Consider the following 16,442-nt stretch of genomic DNA (forward strand, 5'->3'; position numbering starts at 1 on the left):
CGGGCCCGGTACGGCCGCACCGGCTGCACCGGTGGTAGGTCCGTCCCTGCAGGAAAACAATGTTCATTGACAGGAGCCCCTTGTATGTTAATGTGTATGCACAGTACCAGTAAATAAAGCCATGGGTGCCTATTTCTACTCATATCTGATGATCAAAGGCACCTCACTATGTCTAGATCTTATCATTATCCATTTCTAAGTCAATAACAAAAATCACCTCAATGGTGGAGTTCCCATTGAAAGTAGAACTTTACAAAATAAAGGAGCAGGTCTCAGTGCCCAGAAAAGCTTCCAGACCACAACATTAAAGATAAACTCCAGCCAGATATTAAAGACACGAATCAATGCATGTATGTATTTATTAAAACATTATTCTGTGTTTTAAAAAAAAATGAAAGTAGTGTAAGTATCTGAATTGTACGTGGCATCATCCTATTGCAATCCCTGGTGTACAGAGAGTGGCTGATACTCAGAGTTAAAAACAGCACAAGGAGCCAATCAGATCATATGCTGGCAAGGAGCATGGTGAAAGGAGGAGAAATCAGAGTGAGAGAGATGAGCTCATTTATATTATAAAGCTCTGTGCAGACTGCTGGTGTAATATAAATTAATAGATAATAATAATCATCATCATCGTCATCAACATCCTCATCATTTGCTGATTCTTCTTCACTGGTCAGTGCAGGCTGGGGGTGGGTTTTGGGTTGAACGATGGCCAGCACCATTCAACCCGAAGACTCTGAACAATGTTGTGAAAGGATGATGAGGGCTGCATTTTCTGAAAATATTATTTGCCTGACTGTTATGCTGACCCACAGGCTTCAATACTTTCTCAGTCACTGACTGGAACAAGAGGAACGTTAGATAATAAAATCTGCATACCTGTTCCCAGTTACTTGCGTAGTTTTTGAAACAAGAAGAGACAGCCAGACAAACAGCATTTTCAAAAAGGAGCAGTGGCAACCTCCATGCTTTTATCATGAAAGGTTTTCCTTTGGATGTGGACTGCCAAATAGAAATACCCTGCTCTCTCTTGTAGAATTCCTCTGTACTGTCTCTGTAAAGGGACACACTGCTAATGAGGGGACCTTTAAATGTTGGTCTATATTAACAATAAAGTAAAAAAAGATACATCTGTCATCCTTTTGACTTGTTGCATTTTCCTAATGCTATGCTTTCAATTATTTGGATGCCCCTTAGCAGTTCTGCATTGTGTGTATGTTTGTTTTTGGAAAGACACTATAAATGTTCCTAATTTTAATTGGCTATTATGTAACTGCTATATTTCCATGTCATCACATTATATTAAACGAAATCAACTTGTAGATTTTGTCTGCAGGCTTCATCGCTTCTGTGCTACATATTCTACAATAATTAACACTTTTTGTCATCTCCACGGTGCTAAACATGTAATTGTGAAGCACACATAAGTTAACAAAGCAGTCAGTAATGGGAATAATAAGGCTGTCATTTCTTGGGAGAAACTTTGACCACTCATCACATGTACCACAGAAAACTAGATGTTTCTTTTTACATTCACGTGTTAATTGAACTATGAAGCCATAGAGCAAACAGTTGAACCATAGCTTTTCATATTTTTTTTTTGCAGTCACTTGACACAAACAGGGACATTTGAAGATCCTCGAATTGAAAGCTGCCAAATCAATCCTCCTGTACCAAGGAATGTGGAAATGAGGAGAGATCCAGTTCTTGGCTTTGGATTCGTCGCTGGGAGTGAAAAACCTGTTGTTGTCCGCTCAGTAACACCAGGTGAGTTAGAAGGGGAAATTTTGTAGATTTTGTAGAAATTATCTGGAAATTTGTGTGACTTTTTTCTAATTTGCAGGTCTGTATTGTCATAAAGGCATATGCAGATTTGTAGGGGCTCCCTCGAGTGGCTATCTGTATGCCCAGTAGTGTGGTTATCATCCCTCATGTATGAATGTTGAGATAACATCAATCAGCCACATAATCTATTGATTTCAACCTGCTTCAGCCAACTAACAGACTTGCATTAAAAAAGAACTTCAGATGAATCCAACAATATATATTTGCATGGTCATACTAAAAATATGTGCATATATATTTCAACATTTTTTATGTGCTTGCTGCGATTTTTCCATGTTGTGAGTATGCAAATGAGCTCCCCCAGCAAACATGGCAGTCAAAATAATTAGTTGTCAGCATATGACTCATTACTTCTTTGTGGGGAGATGCACAAAGGAAATTATGTAAATGTTTTTCCCTAATAATGCTGCAGATCATATACTTCCTACATGCACAACATTAGGCTATGGCAATAGGGAGTAGCTTCATTTTTGCAGGGAACCAAGATATATCAGGTTTCTTCTGTTTTTGTATGACTCAGAATTGCCTGCTGTGTCACGAGGGTGGGTGGGATACATAGATATACTGCAAATTTGAATTTATTTGGATGTCAGTGACTGCTACAGCCATTTGGAACCTGGAAACAGTAACTGTTCATGCAGAGGTGATTGTTCTACCTTTGCAGAGGCATTATGTTGCGGGGCAAAAATACTGCTTCCTCTTCTGCTACGATAGAGAAGAACAATAAAGCACTGTTGTAGCTAAAGTGTATCTAAGGCCTGGATCACACCTGGGCGTTTTACAGCGCGTTCCTACGCGCTGTAAAACGCCCAGCAAGTGAAAACCAATAATTGCCTATGGACATGGTTTCCACCTGGGCGTATTTCAGCGGGTAGGAATGCACTGAAAAACGGGTTCTTTGGGGTGTACTTTCCGCACGTATCCATTAGGATACAGCCGGATAGCCCTCGTAAACGTGCGTTTGTCGCGCGTTTCTTTTACCGCAAATCGCTGTAAAAACGCGCGGCAAACGCGCATATTCTGTACGCCCAGGTGTGAACCCAGCCTAAGCGCAACAACAACATTTCAATAATTGGGATATTTAGATATGTGGAAGTATTAGTTTCTGTCTTTAACGCTAAGTACATTTTTTGCCAGTACAGAAAAATACCAGTTGACCCTGTCAGAAATCTTATGTCAATAGATTGAAATGACATCTCAATCTAATTATCAGCTGTCTCAGCTATCTTCCATAAACTACAAATGATTTCTCCTCTAAGTAATGTAGATGAAGAAAGTGGGAAGTGTTTGTAGTCCGAATCAGGAGAGCAACATAGGATAGCGGGCAATAGCTTCCATTTGCTGAGTTTTGTGTCACAGGAGGATGTCCACATGTGACGTAAAAGAGAACTATAACCAAAAAAGGTTTGGCCAGTTCTCTTTTAATGCATACACGTTCTTTTCATTTAAGGATTTCGAGTAGTATATTGCTATTATATGTTTATTATACTTTTCAGCAAACATTTCCATAAACAGATGCAATTCAAATAAAGGTGTTTTCCTCCCTCTACAATATCTTGGACCATCAAAACTGAAGCCACTGTAGAGCACTGCAACAATGAGAACTGAAGCAAGGGGACAATAAGGTTGCTACAGTTTTCATAAATTAGCCCATTGTTGTCTCATACAGCATGGAATAAAGATTATGTCCATGCTGGTAAATAGTAATTATGTCAAGAGTGCCATTGGCAAGGACTAAGAGCAAAATAAAACCTCCGGTTAGATCAAGGTAATAAAGCATGTCAGTTTTCTGTTTTGCTGCATTGATGGTCATTATCAGGGGTTAGTTTCAGTAACATTTGTAAAGTCCGTTTAGTTCTGCTATCTCCAAAAAGTGGCTCAAAAGCCATGTATTTCAAAGCTTTCTTTCTATGCTATTTGTGACCTCTCAGTAAATGCTTATATTGAAAGTGCCTGTCTTTAGCATCCTGGGCTACAAAGAACATTTTTAATTAACATAAAGCTATTTTACCCTTTTATAATTAAACAAGATAATATGTATAGCTGGACTTCCTGTTTTCATCACTGGACTTCTGTTATACTGTACTCTGCCCATACGGGCCCACTATTCTAACAAAGTGATGCCAATTTTGAGCAGGTATTAATATATATTTTTTAATCAATATATACTAGGTCAGGTTTGGCACAGTTAACCATCACCCAAAGATTACCAGCCTTTCACATTTGACCTATTAGCCAGTATCTCAACAGCTGGATGGCTAGTGAGCATTTGTTTTTTGGTCATGGTGATACAATGTTATTGTCCCTTAGTACTAATGAAGAGTATTAATTGAGGGTGGGAGATTTCTAAGAATACATATTCAGAGATCCAAGAAGGTGCTGTAAGCATGGAGGGGTTTACCTGCAACTTCATATCCCAGTGGGTGCTGGTAAGTTGCTACCCTGACCTGTGGTGAACATGTGAAGGGTTCCTTTGGACCACTAATTTTACTCATTTATACACTAAAAGCAAAAAACATTAAATAAAACACACACGAAGAAAAATCACCCCTTGTTCACTACTTTATAAAATTGTTAAACAAACAATCAAAACGGAAATTCTTGTTTCATCAACACATCTTTAGCTGTAGCTTCTCACTCGCAACTTCATTAATGTCAGAGAAAATTAATCTTAGGAACCGGACCACAAGATTCTAGGAGAATTATCTCATTCACAAAGCACTGAACATTTCTCTAAATGCAATGTGCAAATAATAGTAAATTTCAGGGAAATAAAAGAGCCACTAATGTTTTTAGATTTTTTTTTTTAAATTGCTCCTTTGAGTGGTTAACTGCAAAGCTGGTCATTACAAGTACAACATATCTGATACCATTTACTGTGGGCAAGTTAAATGAAAACTATAGAGGTTTGCAGGCAATATCGTGGCATTGAGGTCACTTCCAGAGGCGGACCACTTGCTTGAAGAAGCGTGCGCTGTCCCTTTAAGAGGAGGTCCAGTGCTCATGCGTGTCTCTTCCTGAGAGGCGGGCAGGCGAATCGGCAGCAGCTGCCGGGCCTAAGGCTACAGGGAGTCCTCACATGGCTAAAAAAAGTCTTTAAAAAATGTTAGTCCTGACCATAATAAAGATAGAAATTAGACACAAAACATCTATACATTCCCTTTAAACGCTTTTAAACATTATAAGGTTTTTTTCAATTGCCTTTGGGAATAAGTTTCAAAGGTAGACACTACATGCAAAATATACTGCTTTGAGTATTTGAACATGTGTTGTTGAGCCATCATAGGTTTAGTGATCAAGGTCCTGGAACCTTGCTTTGGCAGAGAAAAAAATTTGGCCAGTGGACCTCAAGTGAGTTTGAGACCCCTGCAATAGAGTAAATGAAAAAGGTCATTGCATCTCAAAATTGAGTCTTCGTGTTCTGGAGTATGTTCCAAATTTAACACAAAATGTGTAAATACTTTAATCCACAATTTCACCACACATGTTTGATGCAACTAATAGTTGATTGTAATTTGTATATGCACTGTATATGCACTGTAATAAATGTATTTTAATAATTATTTAATATTTATTTAATACTTTAATTATTTATTACTTTGTAGCAGGTGATGTTGCTGTATCTAGAGTAGTTCCCCATTAATTTGTTTGGCTGGTAGTTCCAGTTCAAAGATGCCACCCATATCACTCCTGGAAGTGCTGTTGATATGTTTTTGCCCAGTCTTTGACCTTATTGAATAGCCTGTTGGGCTGCTGTGATTTTCTCTTTTTGTGTTATGTGGATCTTTTGCTCTTGGATCAGTTAAGATCTCTAACACTGGCATATTTGCATACTGTACAATTATTTGTTTGCTAGCTTTGAAGGTGATCTGTCAAGGCCTGCATGCTTTGCCACATTGAGTTTTTTCATGTGTTTTCTGATGCTTCCACATTTTGCTACAGCAGTATGCACCATTTTATAGGGATGTGCCTGTTATGTTATTTTTTACTGTATTTTATCTGACGTATGGGATTGTTTTTATTGCGTGTGCATTTTTTGTTATAATTGGTTGTTAGGTTTAGCATTGCCTTTTTACAGAACGCCATTGCTATTTTCACAGTACTGCTCCAAATCTGAAAACAAGTCTGCTACTGTCCCAAATGTTTCTTTATGCTTGTTGAGATGGATTTACTACCGTCTTTCCTCTCTTCTGTAGTTGTAAATAAATGTAATAGTTTACAACTACAGGTTGTAAATTTGACTTATGCTGTCTCAAAATCAAGTCTATTGTGATGACTACTGCTTGCTTTGGATGTCAGTTATCTCAGAGACTCCTGAAGGATATTGGTGACTACACAGGGGCGCTATTTCTCCTTTTTGAAGGGTGGGGTTGAATCATGTGTGTACATTGACCACAACATCCTGCATTCCACATCACTGTGCATGCAGACTGCATTCCACATATTATATGGTTGGGTTGAAACACCACCCCGACAAATACTAATTATATTTGGAGTGTGTAAAATTGTTAAAGGAAGGACAGTTACAAGAGAAGGGTCACGTTTACCCTTTCAGCCGACTATCTCCAGCTTAGAGTTAACCTTCCTAGTGGGTAGAGTAAGTTCATCAGAGCCTTCAATTTTCTATTTGGTTTTATCTAGTATGTTTTCTCAACAGATAGAGCTTTAATTTAGGCAGGCAATAAGTGTTTTTTTTCTGTATGTACATGAAAGCCAAAGGCTATTGTAATGGACCTTTAAAGTAGTATTAAACTCTCAATCTTTTTTTCAATAATGAATCCAGATCAAATATACAGCGCCCAGCAAAATATTTCTTTACAATTTTGCCCAACATTTACAATCATCTTGATTCCTATCAGCTGGTTCCAACTCTCTCACCTCAGCTTCCCTGAACTTCCTGTCCATTACAAGATGACAAGAGACATAGCTGTCTCTAGCAGCCATCCATCTACAAGCTTGAAAAAGGGAGGAAGGATGACAGGGAAGCAGAGGGCAGTGAAATGGATTGCCCTCGGTGTGTTTGTGGAGACACACACAGTTCACTAGCACACACAGAAGGGTGGCTCCATGGCAATCTGCAAGGATAGGGAGCTACCCTTAACCAGGATATCAGAGTCAGTCAGTGCTCAGACTTTAATATCACTTTAAACTATACCTAAGCCCAAAAACAGACATTTAATATACTGCAGTTTACCAGTCCTTAGATGTGGTGGCTGCAATAGTGTTCCTTTTTTTATTTTTTATTTTAAGCTGGTTATGTTAATCTTACACTTCCTGTCATAGGGTGACAATGCTGACTCATTGTACTGCATCTGCAGAGGAGCAACATTGTCACGCTAGGACAAGAAATATGCCTTTACCCCTTCTCATCTCCATATCATAGGAAGTAGATGTTCTGAAGTCCGCAGAGAGGGGTGTCATAGAACTTTATAGACAGGGTTACTTCTGTGTTTTACTTTATATGCAAGCATATGTTGATGCATTGCTTGCATGAGTGGTCATTCTACCAGTATTTCATGTGCTTTTAAAACAGCTGACTTTCAAATATGTATTTTGGATATGGACATTAATATAATCAGTTCAAGAAGCCAGCCTCTTTACTCAAAAACAGTAATTGTTAATCGAACTATATAGAAAGATATAAACGTGCAACTAACCCAGGCGGTGTCTGGCACATAGTAAATTTATGCTTTCTGTTAAAATGCAAATAATGATTCACAGGGGTTGCAAGTAAGCTTCAAATCAAATACTTAGCCAAGTGAAGTGGAATACAACTATAATTAGTTCTATTTAGAAGCATATTTGTGATGCTAACAAAATAGCCTTCTGCTATTCTTGAGCAGCAGTGCATTTAAGAGATTGATTAGTAAGTAAAAACAGGATTCAGTCAGTCATGGCTTAAATATACGTATTCTACACAATTCACAAGAAAAGTCAGTTAAATTAATTATTTCTTTGACTTATTGATACATATTTTTCTTGGCTTAAATTCAAATCAAAGTGTAGCAGCTGATAAATTAACCAATCTGTTCAGAAGCATTATTTTGCTTTGCTGAATTCCTGAAGCAAAGCTCATTCGTATGCTACATACAGTCTGTTACAGACTGTTCCAAGTGACTAGACGTCACATATTTTGGGACACTGCTGACATAAAAGATTGCAATGAAAGACTACAAATGAGCGAGTTTATACCGTAACTTGAGGGCCAAGAATTTCTTCCTATTCCAAAGAGGTTATAAAACATGAAGAGCAATGGTTTTACAAAAGGAGAACAAGGAAATTTAGCAACAAGGCTGTGTGACTGCCTTGTTGTCTGTAGAGGAAACCCTCTACTCTTGTTTTCCTCACCTGGCAAATGGGTACTAATCTACAAAGACAATTGTACCATGCAGAAAGAATTATGAGGGTTATTCACAAAGCTGCTGAAGGCAGCCGAGTGACTAACCCAGCCGAAGTGAAATGAGCTGAACGCTGTTCGGCAAATCACTTCTGGCTTGTACGGCTGATTTCAGCTGTACATTGGCTGATTTCAGCCGTACATTGGCTGAAATCAGCCGTACATTGGCTGAAATCAGCCGTACATTGGCTGAAATCAGCCGTACATTGGCTCTGTATGGCTGCCTTCGGTCAGCCAAACATGCTGTGCATGTTTGGCTGAGCCGAAGTGCAGAAGGACTTCGACTCAGCCGATCCAACATCTGGATCGGCTGAGCCGAAGCTCCGCCAGCTCACTTGCTGCTGTTTGCCCCTATTCTCATACGAACGACAGTGAGTGAATAGCCTAATGCCGCGACATTGGGCTCGGCTATTTTGCTGGGTACCTCCATGGTACCCAGCAGAATAGAAAATAAGTGGAAGGAAAGGGAGAAAAAAAAGTAGGAAAATGATTTTGTTGTAAACAAATAGTAAACTTTAAAAAATGAGGCTTGACAAAGGAGGTGAACCTCTGAAACGCGTTGCCTAGCAACACCTGACACCTGACGACCCGGAAGTACTCAGCAGCTGTGACCCTGCTTTGAGGAGAACCAGCCACAGCAGTGCTCAGCCACTGGATCAGACCTGTGTCTTCCAGCACAGGCGTCCTGGGATCTTTCTGGACTGAACTGGACTCTGCTTTCTCCCTATCCTGATAGCAATCTCGTACCAGCAGCTGAGATGGGACTTTCATCTGATGCGTGACAGGCGAGATGTTTTTTAATATCCTGTAAGTGCATTACTTTTACCCTTATTAAATAGTCACTTTATACTGCACTTAGATCGGTGCGCCGGTTTTCTATGTTTTCTTTACAGTGCTGTTATATGGATGTTTCCCTATCCAACCAACCAGGCTGCAGGATCGGTGCATACATCTTCTCTGGAGTAATTACCAGTATAACTGGAGTTCATTTGATACTATCCATATATAGTCCATAAACAATCGATCTTTTTGTGCAAGTTGATGATTCTTTTTCATGTTGAACTTAAAAAAATAAAGATATTTTATGAAAAAAAAACAATTGGGTGGAGCTAGCAGTGACAGCTAGCTCCGCTCAACTGTTTCCTATTGGCCGGCACCTGCTAGAGTCTTGCAGCAGGTCCTGGCCAATGAATAACAACTGGGCGGACCCGGCCATGACGTTACGGCCGCCTCCACCCAGTTGCTATTGTTTAATGACAGATCAGCGTCACCAGGTCATTTGGGAATGCTGATCTGTCTTTACAACTTGGCGGAGCCAGTCGTGAGATCACGGCTGACTCCGCCCAGCTGTCATTTGCAGGGAGAACGGCCGGCCTTTGGCAGGCCGTTCGCCCCGCTATGGCTGTCACTTCAGCTCAGTCGAGCCGAAGCATATGCCTTCAGCTCGGCTGAGCCGCTCTTCCGCCTTCGGCTGCTGTACGGGCTATTGTGAATAGCACATACAGCAGCCCTTCGGTTCGACTGAACCGAAGGGCACCAGCAGCAGAAGAGAGCTGAAGGATTAGCCTTAGCTATGGCTGTATCCTTCAGCTCAATAGTGAACAACCCCCTATGAGTCCTAACACCCTACAGTACTGTTTCAATGGGTTGAACAGTCCAGAAGATAAACAAGCAGTAAAATAATGTTAAGCTTGTATTATAAGCCCAGTCTGTCTAAAATAAAAAAATATATGTATTTTTTTAATGTGTTTCATAATCCTTCCTAACATAAAAATGGCATTTCTGATTCTGGTATTCCTAGCCTAACAATGATTGACAACTTTATGGGGATGAGGGAAAGGCAGAATGCCAATACGATCATCCATAATGGAAAGAAGCTGACTGGCTATCAGCCAATCATCATTAAAGGGCAGAAACTCTCTTGGATCAACCTGCCCTGCTGAGTATCCGTTCCAGTCTGGCTTGTCTTCAATACTATATATAAATGTGATTTTAAATAAGATAGAACTCAAGTTAAGTTAAGTTTAAGCTGCCTGACCATAATATTATTATTACTATCATTGTCTTTACTTTCAGCAATACATTAAAATACAATAGAACTTGTAGAGTGCTGATGAACTGAGAGAAAAGGAGAGTGATAGGTCTATCGTAGGGGGGAAGGGGGTCAACTGGTGTTTCTATTCAAATTCTGAAATATACATAACATATGAAACATATTAATCACTGCAGTAATGCAGTAATTATGCAATGGAAGGCTCTTACCTATTTGCTTAGCTAAATCCAGGTGATATTTTTTTTGATCAGGCAGTGTATTTAAAACCTGATAAATGTGATTTAATACGTCATTGCAAACAGCTATGGTAATGTATGTCCTTAAGTAATACATAGAAATCACCTAGTTTTACTGTATTGTAATCAGATAAATCAAGATATGATCTTCCATTTATTGTTATGGGTTACTACACTTTGGACACCATTAATGCCCTATTGTTGATTGAACCTTGGACGTGAAACCGCTAAAAATATTTCAGTGCTTCTCTATGTAAATGTGTAATCATTTTCATTGATGAAAATGAGAATCATGAGAGTAGTGGTGGTGGCAACAATAACATATGGTCTATTTATTTATTGATCTCAAGAATCACCCCAGGTCAGTATGATTTCCATTTATATGCTGTGACATGAACTTATTCTGTATTTAATGATTTTATCACAGCCTACAGGTGATATAGATCCTACAGAGTCAGAAATAATAGAAGACTGCAAATTAATAGTTTATACTTTAGTACACTCATCATATGCATTGCCATCCACAAAATGGAAAGCGACATTTGCTTTGTGTAAAATCGTGAATTTTATCCAAACTTTAAGTAGGCAGAGGAATAATACTTAGAGAAAAAAAATTAAAGCATTGTATTGTACTATTATCTATGTGTAATATAGTATGTACTATGACTTTATTATTACTTATACATTGCTATAGTGCAAGGACTAGGAGAGACAATAACAATGTTTGGAGAAGGGCTTAGAAGCAAAGGAAGGCTCATTGATGAGCTTGGTGTAAATCCCCTCTATATAACAAATAATTTAGTACTGCACTGGTTTCAGAAAGACATGCTGAATTATCAGCGACAAAGTATGCAGTTATGTTACCAAGAACATTCCTTCATCACAATAAACACCATATTTTAAGGATGGCATATTGATTTATTTTCATATTTAAAAAAAAAATTAAAAATTAATGAAAGAATGTATTGAGCGTATTTAGCATGACATATTTGTTAAAGTGTAATGTCGCTTGAGACAATTCTATACCCTACTTAAGTTATGTACATTGTGTCTGCTATTTGTAAGGATAAGTTCATGCATGATCTGTAAAACATCCCCCAAGCTCCCCTCCCTATCCCTCTAAAAAAATGAATCTGTATCAGCACCCCCACTCGCTCGGCACCTCCTGCCTGTGGCCTCCCTGCAGCCTTCAAGGGATGTAAGTAAGCACTTGGGAGAGGAGGTGTCACAGGTTAGTGTATTGAGGAAAATCTTGGTGGGGGCTTTGGGGGATTTTGTTTTTACAATTCATGAACTTATCATTTAAATCTTCATCAGCTATACACAACAATATATACTTCATACAGGCAATTTGTTCCCAAATGCAAACAAGCAACATTTTTCAAAAAAATTATTCTGTTATGTAAAAATCTAGACATATAAAGGGGCAAATGCTTGAATTTGGTCAAGAAATTGTTTCTTAGTTTTTTTTGTTGTGATGTAATTTTTTTTTACATAAAGCAAATACCTTCTGTATCTGCAGGATAAACTATGTCACCAGCAATCAGTCAGGCCCCGCTTTCAGCATTTTCTCCGTGCCCTGTGGTCTCTCAGCTGCCTTGCTATTTTTTACATATAAGTTTCACTCACCAGGGTGTGTGTCTATTGTTACTTCCCGCTGTGCACACAGAATTATATCTTAGTGGATCTCCATACGCTTTGTTGTGTTTGTCCTATTATACATGAGGATGCGTCATTAATTCCTCAACATACAGTTTCTAGCTCCTAAACTTTAATCCTCTCTGTCAGTTCATTCAGTCCTTTTTCCACTATGACTGTTCATGACTGTTTTGGGATATTGAGCGTAATACTGAGTGTTTGCTTTGATATAGGATGTATATTGTTATTTACAGCAAATACAGTATCATAGATACATGTTTTTGGACTTCGCAGAATGCATCCGTAACAACTACTCGACATGACTCATAGGTGATCTGCTCCTTTTTGCCTACCAGCAATTCAAATGTTGCCATTGTTTCTAGTTTTCCCTCATATGTTCCTGTTTTTGCCAATATGACTTTGACAACCACCTGTCTTGAAAGATGTCATGATGATGCTTATCTTTTGGCTTCAGTATTTTAGTGCTGAAGTCTGTGGTTCAGCATATTATTCTGTCACTTTTACATCATACTGCTTCCTCACTTGGCATGCAGCTTTAGGGCATCCCCTAAGACTGTTATTTGAAGAATTTGTGCGTTTTTATTGTTACCCCTTAAGCCGCATTAAAAGAACCTCTGCCCACTGAACCTTTTTTTTTTTTTTAAATGGTACATGTCCCCCTTGAAAGTGATCAGCTACCCATGCACTTTTTTTATTACATAAAGAAACTAGGAAATATTAGCTATAAAAAAGGCAAAAAAAACCCAACAAGATTCATCTTTTGTAGACTTCAGTAGGGTTTGGCAATATGTTTTGGGTTCATGGACTTCCTGCTGGGTTCGGTAAACATCCTGTACAACCAAACGTTACCAGGCTTACTCATACTTAGTCCTGGTTTAGAATGGCACAGGCTTAGGCAGTGGTATTGCATTTAAAGAGAAACTATAATGGTTTTTGTAAATGTTGTTACTTTTTTAATATTATCAATTGTATAAATTGAACATTTATAGTTATACTTTCCATTAGTTAAAAAAATGTTTAAGTAATTAGTGTGTTTACAAAGCATTCTCTCTTTCATTGACACGTCATACAAACTTGTATGAACTTTAGATGGGGTGTCCTAGCACTGAGTTTTTCAATGTTGTATCTGGAATAGAACTGAACAGCATGCTACATTGTCTTCACAACATAGAAGTAGAAACTGCAGAAGATAAACAGTCAGCAGTCTTTAGAATCCCACCTGGCTGCATGTGATAAAATATGAATTATTTAGTTAAGTAAATACCATAACAATAAATGTTTAATCATAAAACATAAGCAAATTACATTTGGAAAATATGTACAAATTTACTATATATTCCCTTTAATATAATAATCATTTTGCCCCAGGCCCCAATGCATATATTTTTCTCTTTTGATTTCAGGATTCACCAGCATAGATATGAAAACAAACCAGCCTATCCACAAACATTTTTATCTTTTAACTTGTATTGAAATACACATGCCTTGAATGATTTAGTGCCTACAGTTGGTGTTCATGGCCCTATTTTTGAGGTGTGCCAAACAAGAGTTTTGCATAATTTTATTTCTTGAAATGTCATGGACTAGTGAAAAGCTTGTAGCGGCTCTGTTGGAGAAGATTTGTTGTTTGAAACTGTATAAATCTGATCAATAAACTCTCTACGCTGCTGTCTGATTGCACAAGGGTAATCGCTCAGCAGCTGCAGACTTGGCCCTTTTTTTGGCAGCCATGACAGCTGATAAGATATCACTACATTCATTGAGACCTTGGGATTCAGAGTTTTGTACAGGTTTAGGCTGTGAAGAAAACATTTCGGGTGGTCAGACTTTTGCTTTTGTTAAGAATGTATAATTCGGCACATCCAAAAGATGTTCAGAGACATCCAAAAGCCTGAATGGAACTGATAAGATATGAAAGCTATTTCTAGATGAATTAACATGAGAAATACATTTTTAGAGAATTTTATTCTAATGGTATACCTACATTTCCTTCATTATGATTACTTTAGAGTACTAATTCTGGAGGTCTTGGTAGACCGGTTGTGTCGTGACACTGAGAAGAGAAAAGTCAGAGTAGTTAATAAAACATTCATTAACAGGCAGATAATCATTTTAATAATTCACAAGTCTGAAGCCTTGTTTTTGTTTCTCAACTATTCTTTGGAGATGTTTCTTTGTCATTGAGTGATCATTAAAACAATGTTGACTCCTTGTAGTTGTTTTTGTTTCTAAGCAGCAGTGTCAGACATTGCAATGTTAATCCAGAAAGCTGTGAGAGAAAACATAAGGCACTAAACAAAAGGTGCTTCTCAGAACTCTGTTACACATAATCGTCGTCTTTATGTGTCCTGTGAAAACATTTGTTCCAATAGGCTGGCAAGTTCCAAGTGGTGCAGCTATTGTACTAGTTGTACAGGTGTATTAATTACTAACACTAAAAATAGAAACACAACATATTTTACCTTTGTATGTTGAAAGTGATATGGAAAGAAAGTACTATTTAGTGATTGGTATGAATGGAAGTGAGCAATGTTCACAGACTTCTTAGTAGTTGCACAGGTACTGTATATTAATTAGTTATACTCTAGAAGAAGAACACAAGTAATATAAAGAACTCCAGCCAAATAAAATTGTAACCCTTGCAGTGGGGCTAGCACAACACCGCAAGGGTTAAGTGTTCATTTTACTTAGGGAGCTAAAATAACAAAGTTATACTCACCTGAACTGCAATCCTGGCTTGCTCCTGGAACTGGTCCCTTTGGCCTTGCTTCCCCTCCACTCCAGCAGTCTAAGGTCCAGTGAGACATCACGTCCTATACAGTGTTTTGAACATGAGGACACGAAGGACATCCTATCACTGGAGCAGAGAAGGAAAGAGGCTGAAGGGACCGGTCTATGAGCCAGCTGGGTTTATGGTTCAGGTGAATATAACTGTTATTTTAGCACATAGACAAAACGAGCACTTAACCCTTGCAGTGTAGGGGTAGCTCCACTGCATGTGTTAAATTTCTCTTTAACTTCTGATTCTTTAAAATTATATTGAAAGTGGTCCTTGAGAAATTGAATAATTAACCTAAGTAGAGTATTTCCTGCATTTACAGACTTCCAGATTTGTGCACATGTATATTAATTGGTATTACTCTAAAAGAACAAGTCATTTCACTTTTTATTCTTTGAACTGGTATAGTAATGGTAGCCATCCTTAAAGACTGGACCTAATGAACTTAAGTACAGTATACCTTGTGTTCCCAGGCAGCTGCTTAGGTTTATTATTTAGAAAAACTCTAAAAAAAAAAAAAAAATACACTTGGGATGACTCATTAAAGGGGTTGAGAATCTTCACACAATAAGTTGTGTGAGCATTCACTTTAATTATCCAATCATGTGCAGATGCAATAAGTAAACAGGAATTAGCTTTTTACATGATTGGATAATTGAAGTAAATATTAACACCGTTTATTGAGAGAAGATTCTCAACTCCTTTATTGAATCAGCCCAGGTATGTTACTTGATATTCCTTACGCTAGTATGTAAAAGAAGAACTGAAGTCATTAATTTAAGAATAGTATATCCAACCTTCCCAAAGCGATAAGTTGCCTTACATTAATATTTTCTAATTTTGCTTATTTTAGCCAAACGTTTTTAATATTGGCATTGGTAATAGTATTGGTACTATCAAATATTTCAGAAGGGGTGGATAATGCAGAAGGGGTGGGGCTTACAAAAATTACAGAGCCTTTGTAATGTGTAGTCTTGTTTGTGTACTTTGTGTGCACGATTAGGTTGGAACATGGGTGCAGCTTCAGTGCTTTTCTGTCTCTTCTTCTTTGACATGTTATTTAAAGCAGGGATGCACCAATACCGGTATTTTGGTACCGAGTACCGATAATTTTTTTTCGGTACTCGCCGATATCAATTACCGAGTACCGGAAGTCCCATTCAGGCAGCCAGCTGGCGTGTAATGACTCGCCACCTGGCTTCCTGATTAGCCGGGAAGCCGGACAGCGTGTAAAGACTCGCCACCCGGCTTCCCGATTAACAAGAAAGTCTGCCCCCTCTCACCTCAGCATGTCCATCCAGATCCAGGTACCCAGCCGGAGCCATCTTGCTTAACAATCATGGAAGCCGGGCACCGTGTAATGACGTGGTGCCCTGCTTTCTGATTGGCCGGGAGGCAGGCTCCATGCTCCCTCGTCATGAGATGATGAGGGAGCATGAAGCCAGCTTCCCGGCCAATCAGAAAGCAGGG

General features: G+C 38.5%; 1 protein-coding gene across 1 annotated transcript in view; it reads left to right on the forward strand.

Moving 5' to 3' along the window:
• Positions 1 to 16,442, forward strand: part of FRMPD4 (FERM and PDZ domain containing 4) — a 171,098-nt gene that overhangs the window by 75,904 nt on the left and 78,752 nt on the right. The window contains exon 3 of the mRNA XM_018566071.1: positions 1,610 to 1,770. Coding sequence (XP_018421573.1) covers positions 1,610 to 1,770 — 161 coding nt within the window. The remainder of the gene's footprint in view (positions 1 to 1,609; positions 1,771 to 16,442) is intronic.

This window comes from Nanorana parkeri, unplaced genomic scaffold (assembly GCF_000935625.1).
Source record: "Nanorana parkeri isolate BGI_ZX_2015 unplaced genomic scaffold, ASM93562v1 scaffold913, whole genome shotgun sequence".
NCBI classification, from domain to species: Eukaryota; Metazoa; Chordata; class Amphibia; order Anura; family Dicroglossidae; genus Nanorana; species Nanorana parkeri.